This window comes from Malaclemys terrapin, chromosome 7, assembly GCF_027887155.1.
Source record: "Malaclemys terrapin pileata isolate rMalTer1 chromosome 7, rMalTer1.hap1, whole genome shotgun sequence".
Classification (NCBI taxonomy): Eukaryota; Metazoa; Chordata; order Testudines; family Emydidae; genus Malaclemys; species Malaclemys terrapin.
The window spans coordinates 108,683,643-108,693,159 of NC_071511.1; the positions used below are offsets into that span (position 1 = coordinate 108,683,643).

General features: G+C 42.7%; 1 protein-coding gene across 2 annotated transcripts in view; it reads right to left on the reverse strand.

Annotated features, from left to right (window-relative positions):
- Positions 1-3,276: 3,276 nt before the first annotated feature.
- HMX2 (H6 family homeobox 2) overlaps positions 3,277-9,517 on the reverse strand; it is a 9,423-nt gene continuing 3,182 nt past the window's right edge. The window contains exons 2-4 of one of the 2 annotated variants that reach the window (XM_054035176.1): positions 9,390-9,481; positions 4,918-5,198; positions 3,277-3,983 (exon numbers count right to left, since the gene is read on the reverse strand). In XM_054035176.1, the coding sequence (XP_053891151.1) occupies positions 3,436-3,983; positions 4,918-5,197 (828 nt within the window). In that variant the 5' untranslated portion in view covers position 5,198; positions 9,390-9,481 and the 3' untranslated portion in view covers positions 3,277-3,435. The remainder of the gene's footprint in view (positions 3,984-4,917; positions 5,199-9,389; positions 9,482-9,517) is intronic. The other variant, XM_054035175.1, reaches the window with a different exon arrangement.

A 9,517-nucleotide genomic window follows, 5' to 3' on the forward strand; every position in this document is an offset into this window, starting at 1 on the left:
GCACACACAACGCTGTACTAGCAGGCAGGAGATGTACCCCTAAATTCCCCTTGAGCATACTTTTAAAAAGTGCACTTTCCTTCATGGGTCCAATAAGAAATGGAGAAGCATGCAATTAGTGTTCTCCCTTCTCATTCTATTTGCTTTTTCTATTTACTTGTATTTATATATTTTAATTCGGAGTCTTAGCAAAACCAGTTGCATTAGAACTGGCCTTGTAGGATTCTCTGATTTTCCTCCTCCTCTTCTCTTTTCTTTTTAAATAAGTTCCTCAGCTGAAAATGTATCCTTCATTTTTCTCTTCCTCTCTACTGTTACTTAACTCTATAAATAGATGTTATTCAACCTTTTACAGCTTTGTGGGACACACTTTGTATGATATTCGCTCCTCTAAATGGAATAGTATTTATTCCACCTGTCCTCTTCGTGCCTCTGTGATATAGCTGCGGCATTCCCCTTGCAGTTTTAAGCGATTTCGTTTCTCGCCCACTCTCTTTAGTTCTTGGACATCAAAAGCTCTTCTTGACGAATTTGCATAATCTTATATCGCATTGGGTTTTATTAATGAGAAATACAAAGGACAATTAGCCTCTGAGAGGAGTCAAATTTGTTTTAATTGGAAATTAATTATAAACGCCTGCTCCTAAAAGTAAGATAGGCAGTTATATAAAATAGTGCCAAGGAACTGAAGCTTACCCACTGATTTATTATATCTTAATACCACAGAGTATCAAAAAGTTTCAAGATTGAAAGGGTGGGAGGAGAGACTCTGATTGTAAAGGTTCCTTCAATCCAATCGGGAATTAGTACTGGCTGCCTTCCGGATCACCCCAAGGAGTAAGCTTCTGCATTTACTACCGTAAAGAGAGTGGAAAGCAGCCAATTCCACACCGATATAGTCTTTCTGTTGCAAACATGCTGTATATATAATATGACTCAAGATGTCTGCTTCTCACGAAGCTAACAAGGGTAATTACTAATGGACAATAGAAAAGGCGTCCTTTCATTTCTCAAGCTTGGAGGAGTATGTCAAAGAATTATTTTAAAATGTAGGGGGGTTACAAAGGAATCTGAAATATTTTTATTAACAGTGAACCTCCAGTGACAATACTTGAATTTATTTTTTATTTTCCTTAATATAATGTAATAAAGAAGACTATTTTTGTATGTGTGTATGTACAGAGAAGAGCATGGTATAATTGTGATCATAAAAAGCTTTTGAAATGCAATAGTATTGTAGTAAAACTTCACATTCATCTCAGCCTCTTATTTCCGGTGTATTTTAGAAAGATCTGATATTTAGCTGTTAATAATATTAACCGACAAAATAAATCGGAATTATGGAAGAATCGAGAGTGAAAATGCAAAACATTTCAGTGAATTCTGATTTTTTTTAATGCCAACCCTGGGCAAAAATTAAAGATGATAATGTGATTAAATGATCCTGAATCATAGCAAACCATGAGTTTGATTTTCATCTGAGCCATTACAAATGTTCACCCGAGGCCCTTCACTATAGTTTATTTAATTTGGTACTCCAAAATACTTTAAAATGTTTGGTTTTACATGAAAGGAAACACTCAGGGAGTTTTCATTTCATTTCATTTATCAGGATGATACCGTTATAATCCTCAGGCTCTATTTTTTATCGTAAATGTAATGTCAGTTGAAATGTATTTAGTTATTGCTTCTGAAAATATGTTCCTGTATTCAAATCCTTAACCAAGGAACAGGTGGCTCTGATAAAAATGCAACGGTGCCTGCAATTTAAATAACACTTGATGAAGTATTTACTTTTTGTTTAAACGATTCACTTCATCCTCTGTACAGAGGAAGCTGCAGGTGTTTTTAGCACTTGCAAGAGAAGCTGCTGAGCGCTAAAATCAATCATGGCTCAGAATGTCACATTTCTATTAAAAGGAGCTGGCAAGCACTTTACATGTGATCGTGGCATTTAGCAGAATACACTGCAAACTACATAAAAACACCCCTCATTTCCGGAAACACTTCTCTGCTCTGATCACTTAATAAAGAAGGTTCATCTTATTTCCAGATAAAGACACCAGGACTGCTGTGATTCAAATGTAGTTGACATTTGCAAGGTTTGGGGATTACAATCTGTAGGCTACGTTTCCCATTCACGATACTTACAATGGTGGAGGTGAGGAAGAAAAGTACTTCTTCACATGCATAGCCTCAGTATGGTTTTCTGGCGAGAAGTGGGGTGTAAATATGAAGTAGAAAAATATCAAACAGTGTGCACCTATATAGACAATGCTGATTAGAACCATAGAATAATAGAATATCAGAGTTGGATTAGGGGTAGATAGTGGTGGGTGTAACTACATCTAGATATTCTATTTAAAAAATAATTACTAGTTAATTACAGCATTTTGAATATCTAGAGTCTTTACACAAAGTAAAATTCACTGGTGTTGATAACTCTGATGCATTTTGCATGGCAGAACCTATATAGGATCGAAAAGACTAACATATTATTACAGTAGTTGCAGGTCTTACAGTGACTTGCCTAGGCTAAGATTTGATTTTCCCACTAGCCTTTTTTTTTTTTTTTTTAACTCTTCCTACATCGCAGCTGCCGGATTACTTCACTTTGAGTTACTCCATATTTCCAGCCCTGTTTTGATCAGTGCACAGTTCATGTTCGGTTGACTTTGCTGCAAATGCCTCCAAAAGTAGGTGGAATCCCGCTGGTGGAAGTCAAGGGCTCTTGTAACTCTAAAGAGAGAATTACAACATTTCCTGAATTCAGTCGGAAACAGCTATTGAAAGTTTCTCGTTCGAACAGAGGCGGCACAACGCAAGAGGCGTCTGTCCCTCTCCCTGTTAATTGTAACCTCCTTCACGGCTAATACCATAGTTCAACAACAATGCGCTTTGCGTTTTGAACTGAAATATGCAATCAACTTGGCAAAAGTTACAAACGATGTTTAAAATGTTTTATTTTCTTTAAAAATATTTACAGATTTGAAATATGTTTTTTAAATTTTATTTTCAAGTGATAGAATAATATTCAGGAAAAGAGTGGGGGCGGCGGGGGGGGGGGTTGAAATTGGCCTATACAATTGCAGAGACAAATAACCAAGCGCCCTGGGCCTTTTCCTACCTGCACATGTAGATAGAGAGACGATTGCAATTTGGTTTGAAAGTCCCGTGAAGCTCAGAAAGTCAGTTATGTCTGGTGGGATAATGCATGGCGATCGTACATTAAAAACACTATGCCAGCCTAGAACATAAACAAACAAATCGAGAAGATCCAATAAATAAAAATAATGAATACACATGGTGTATTTCTTAACATTGCAAGAAGCACATTTGTTTTCCTGTTGATACAGACGGGTGAAATCTATGAAAGGTCATCGCGGCTAGCGGAGAGCTATACAGAGAAGGAGACAGTGCCATCGGCTTTCAGAGTCAGTAGTCGATCTTGTTGTAGAGATTATAGAGAGGTAAGGCTGACAAGTTGCTGCCTGGGTAGTATAAAGGGGCTGGGAAGGCGATAGACCTGGGTACCGGCACTCTCAGAAGGGAATTGTCTCTGAAAACCAGGGGCATCCCCACTAGCGTCTGAGCTGAGGCATGAGCCATATTGGCCGCCTCCAGTTCTGCCGAGAGTTGCCTTTTCCATTTGTTCCTGCGGTTCTGGAACCAGGTTTTCACCTGGGTCTCCGTCAGCTGCAAACTGGAGGCCAAGCAGGCCCTCTCCGAGCTGCTCAGGTACCTCTTCATGTCAAAGGTAGATTCCAACTGGTACACCTGGCTCCGGGAGAAAACAGTGCGGGTCTTCTTTTTGGCTGAATTAGCCTGTCTGTCCCCTCCGTCCCTTTGTCTGTCCCCAGAAGACGGGGAGTTTGGAGGGAAGTGTTTCTCTTTTTCCTCCTTCAAGTCCTGTTGGGATTGGGAGAGGAACTGCGTCCTGTCCGTATTTACCGTCATTGCTCCTCCATTTCCCTTTGGGTTGCCTTGAAGAAAACAGACAAGCAAACAAACAGAGATATTCCGCATCAGACACTCTACGGCGTATTCAAAAAGCTCTACACATAGAAAATGCTCATTTTTGCCAGCTCCCCAGTGCACAGAGACTAGCTAAAGAAAATCAGTCAATTTCACAGCTGCAATGTGCATCTCCAACATTCCAGTTCATTCTATTTCCAAGCTCAAGTGCTAAGTAAAATCAGCCTCCAGAATGGAGGTTCTTTACTTTAAAAATACATCCCTTCTATCCTGAGTGAAGACAGATGAATAACCAGGAGTTGGGGGTGGGGGGGAGGGGGTTGTTGTTTCCTATAGCAGAAGAACTGGTAGATCTTACTTTATAGCATAACATTTCACAGCCCGTTTATTCCCAAACAATGCTAAGAACTAACATCTTTCTTCCCCTTACTCGGGAGCTGTAAAGAAGAACAATCCAAGAAAATCACAGTTATCAATCATGTTAAACGGATAATCGTTCACAAGGGAAGGAGGAAAATATGCAGGGAAAGGACTAAAAGCTAAGGTATCTCTAAAACCATTGTACCAAATCGGGTAAGAAACCGACACGAACTCAGTTTGGCCAGAAATCAGCGCAAATGTTCAGTGAAACACCATCCACAACAAACAATAAATAAAAGGATATGGTATGTACATGTTACGGTTTGACAATAGATGTTTTCAAAGGGCTTGTACACCCAAACGCCCGAGACACTGATTTTCCCTGCGTTTAGACAGACCTCTATAAACTGATCACAACATACTGTATATTCTACGCTAAGAGGTAAATGAAAAGGTTTCACCAGCTAAAAGCCCGAGCGAGAAGAGCGAGTGCACGGTGGAGAGCTGTCATTCTAGATATTAACATCTAGCTAGGTGGAGATCTACATGCTTCCTAAGGAGGTAAATTTGTCCAGTACTTACTGAGACACGTGAAACTGATGGGCTGGTGTTTGTGGCAAGTTTCTTTGGGGCCCTGCGACTCAGGACAGAAGCAGCCGTGATGTTTCCAGCTCTCCTCCGGCTCCTCTTCCTCTGAGGACACCGACAGACTTCGCTTCCTGCTCGGCCAGGCGGCCGCTGCCTTGGAACTGGGCTCCCTGCCCCCTTCCGAGGTACCGCTGCCCAGGATGGACTGGATGGTAAAACTGGAGATCGGAGCGGCTGCGGGGCAACACTTGCTCGGGTCTTCTTTGTTGCTCATCCTGGGTTCATAAGAAATAAGAGGAAGAAAGCTCTCCCTTTAGAGCCACTCTGGGGGAAGGTGTGTGTGAATGCGTGTGCCTGAGGGTCGGGGGCGGCTGGGGGGGCTTGTCTGGACTTGTTTTGGTTGTGTTTTGGGGTGTGTTTTTGGCGTGTCTTTGCAGGTTTTCCCTGAGCTTGCCCAGCCTGAATGCATGCTCCTTTCTCTCTCAGATCTCTACTGATCTCCAGGCGGCGGGGTGGCGTGGCTTCATTTGCATGGAGGTTACATCTGCCAGGGCCAATCACAGACTGCTGGCAGCCCCGGAAAGTTTCAAAATTCTAGCCCCCCGCAAGCCCGCTGGTTTTCGGGGGGCTGCTGGCTGAAGCCAACAGAACTGGATCGCAGCCGCTCATTAAACTGACAAGTGGAGGACTCAGTTTAAAGCCGGCCGCTAATAGGGATAAAATAGATGCCAAACAAGCGTCTAAGTGTCTTTTCCTTCTCCACCACCTCGTTTGCAACCTTTTAGGTGGAACTGGGGGTGAACTGATGTGGTCTGAATCTCTTCTTTAAAACAGTGGGATGTTGTTTAAATAAACACATTGTGCATTTCCGTGGGGTTTCACCCTTTTGCTCATGAAACGGATTTGCTAGAGTCTGCTGCCTAACAAGCAACATTTGAGCATAAAGATTTAAAGACAGGAGTTTTGATGCTACATATAAAATGGTAAAGGAGGTCGAGTAAATGACTCCCTTTTCCTTTTGTCTTTCCCAGTGTAAAGGGGAAATGCTTTTGTATATTTCCAAATGAACTTTTCAGGAGCCAGGGAGCATTCCTACACCAGAGAGAGCACAGCCCCAGCGAAAACAGGCAAACCTGGGAGCAGATTTGTTTTATTTATTACCATTATTTAATATAAAAACGCAAGCAAATTAGATCTAGAAAATTCCAGGTGCTAGAGGAGAATTTGGTTTGATTAAGGCACCGGCTTCCATTTTGTAACTAATATCCTCTATATCCGACCTAAAGAAGGGGTAATTTAAACAAGAAGCGTCTGCTGAGTAACTCCCCATCAACGTCCGACTCCTAATTAATTATTGGCTGTTTTCAGTAGGCCCCCGACTAACGTCTAACAACATCCACCGAAAGATCGAAGTGGCCCCCGTGCAGGAATGAACCCCCATCCCAAGTTTAACTGCTTGTCTTTAAAACATTGAGCCAGTCAAACGGCTCACGAGATGTATCAGGCTCACAAAGATCTGACTCCTTTCCGGGAGAGCCAGATTTGCCGCTTGTACACGGCTGGGAGATTGCGGGAGAGATGAAAAGACTAAATGGATTTGAGTTGCCTGGCGCCAAGAAGCCTAGGCAAGGAACATCTAGTAAAGGTATCAATGGTAGGATGCAATCCAACCTACGAAACGCATTTCCTATCCCCAAAACGATGCAGGTACATCCCTAACCTTCCCCGTGGGATGTAATAAGTCTTTGTGGTGCAGCCGGATACCTATATCTATATTTAAATCCTGTTCAGAGGGCATTTCTATTGGGATTTACAAAATTCATTGCGATCATTGTAACTACATTGGCACTCGTTTCACTTCCTCTGGGGTTGTACATCCTTCATCCAAGACACGAAATTGGAAAGGAAAACTCTCTCTTTCAAAGTCTTAAAATCATTTCCTCCAGAGGAGTACAATGATAACATGATCATTAAGGATTGCAACCATCCCGCTCCTTAATCCCGTTACAATTGCATTAGGATTGGGGGTTACTTATTGTAAAATGGTACATAACGTGCGTTCTAGTTGGCAGAAATGAAGAAGGATGTAACCTGTACTGGTGGCAAATCGGCAGAGATTTGAAAGCTCAATTCAGTGTTGGTTTAATTAAAGCCACTACTTCAGGATTTACACAAATGCACAGTACAGGTACAGAGCAGGGAAGGGTGAATGTTATAACTTCTTTTCCTTTACCTTCTATAGACATTTCAAAGGGAGCTGGGGTTTTTCCTAAAGTTCAAAGCTAAATGTTGTGGCCCGGGCCCTCTAACAGGAGAACCTCTGCATTAATTCCTGTTTTCCCTGAACTTCCTATTTAACGGTGCTATCCCACAGTGAACATGGTATATGTAGTCAGTGCTGCAACATATTATCCGAAGATCATATTCTCACTTGATTTGGATAGCACCATGTCACCGTTGGCATATGAAACCTTTGAAAGCAATATGATCAGGCGAATTTCCAAATCTTATTTAGCTACTGAATTGCATCTGACACGGAAGCACAACAGTCATAAACAGGTCTGGGAAAATCACACTGAAATCTCCGCGTCCAACTGGGCAGCTATTCTGCTAAGAGAAATGCGTGGATAACTATTCTCCAACTAGAAGTCCCTGTTCGTTAGGTTACATACATTTTCCGATATACTTATTGGCTTGTGGATGGGCTCACAACATTTTTTCAACCCAATCTTACACTGTCCCTAGGAATCAGGTTGCATAGGGGAAAGAGATCCATGTCTCCCGCCTTCAAGCAAAATGGATCCCATCAAAAAGGGCTCAGGTGAGAGGAGGAAATGGGTTTCTCTTTCCTCTGGTCACATATACTGGGGACCCCCCGCTTCAATCTGTTGATTCTTTTAATAATATGTATGTTCACCCCCCTCCAAAAATAAAAAACCAAATCCGGGCGCGGGGTGGGGGCGAGTGAATGAGATGGAAATATACAAATCAATATAGACAAATGTCAAGACGTTTTAAAATGACATTTTCATTAACTCCAAGTCACCGTATTATGTCTGGTATATTGAATAAGGTACTTATAATATAATTAGGTATAGCGAGATGACGACTGTTACCCAGACCAGCTGCATAATCTTTAACTACTTAACTACTTGATAGACTCATTAATGGACTAATTGATTAGGAAAAGTGTTCCAACTCCTCTCCCTGCGAGGGGCAGGTGCTCTCCTGCTTTACCACATTAACCTTTTCCGTGCTTTTCAACGGGGTCGAGACACATTACAAATGGTCAGCTTTAATCATGATGTCAGCTCATTAACCCGGAAAGACCCCTCACTGAAATACAATTTAAGAAATCGGCCTTCATTCAGCTCTGCATCCCAGGTACCACCACAGCCCGGCCAAACTCTACCTAGAGAGAAATGACAACTTTCCCTGAAGTTACCTAACACACTCGCCAGCCTGTCGTCCTACAAAGGTGGGCAAATTGGCTGTTGGTTTCGGATTAGCCCCGCTTGCCAAGATCCCAAGCCCCCAAGTCACTCGGTTCTAAAACCGGGGTGTCGACGGAACGGGAAAGAACGCGTGTCGGCACAGAGAAAATTGTTACTTCTGAAATCTCAAGTCGTACCGGGAGCGTGTTGCGAGAGAGAATCGTTACATATATCCTGTTCAAACGGTTTCCTTTTTCTCCGCTCTAGCAGAGAAAGTAGCGGAGGGTTGGAGCAGACAGAGATGAAAGCAGACGGTGGGTTGGGGAAGGGGAACACAATGACTCTGTAAAGCCCAGCACCGAAAGAGGAGGAAAACTCCATGAAGTCTATAGGGTCTGATCCCTCTCTCATTGAGAACAGCCAGAGTTTGGCTCACTGACTTAAACTGGGGCAGAATCAGGCCCTAGTCTTGACTCTGGACGGCCTGGAAGGGTTGGTGGGGATGAGAAGGAGAGTAAAAAGGGCCTCCCAGGGAGCTCTGTTGATACCAGTCAAAGCCTGGGGAAGTTGGAATCTCCCTTGGTAGCACCTGCAATAAGCCATTGCCTGGGTCTACTGGGCAAGGAAGGGACCCTGCTACTCGCCTTCCCCTATTGCGACCAGACAGGCACCTTTACGAGACTGCAGTACAAAGAAGTTCCCTGAACCAAGTGGCAGAAAGATCCGACCTGTTCTCCTCCCTCTGTGATTTTCAGAGCCACTGGCTGTGATTTTGGAAAGGCTCTTTGCCTCATACAGGACCGAGAGTTTACCGATACACTCTCTACTCTGCTGTTACAAAAAGGAACCTTTTCTTTTTAAATGCCCTTTTTAAATTCCAAATCTATTAACTGTACAGTTTGCTCCTGCTGTTTGCGAGGGACTGTCCCTAGGTGTTCCCCCTGATTTTTGAGAAACTGATATAGTAGAAGGGTTGTTGTCCCCAAATCAAACCCACTTAGGAAAAAGGATGGGAGTAGGTGGAAATAATACTTAGACCATTTGAAGATCTAGGGACTTTTCAGGCTGAGAGGATAATGAAGGGCATCATAGCAGATCCTATTGTTCCACCGCCTTATCGGCTTCTGGGGAGTGAAAAAGCACACAGCGCTGTCATTTCA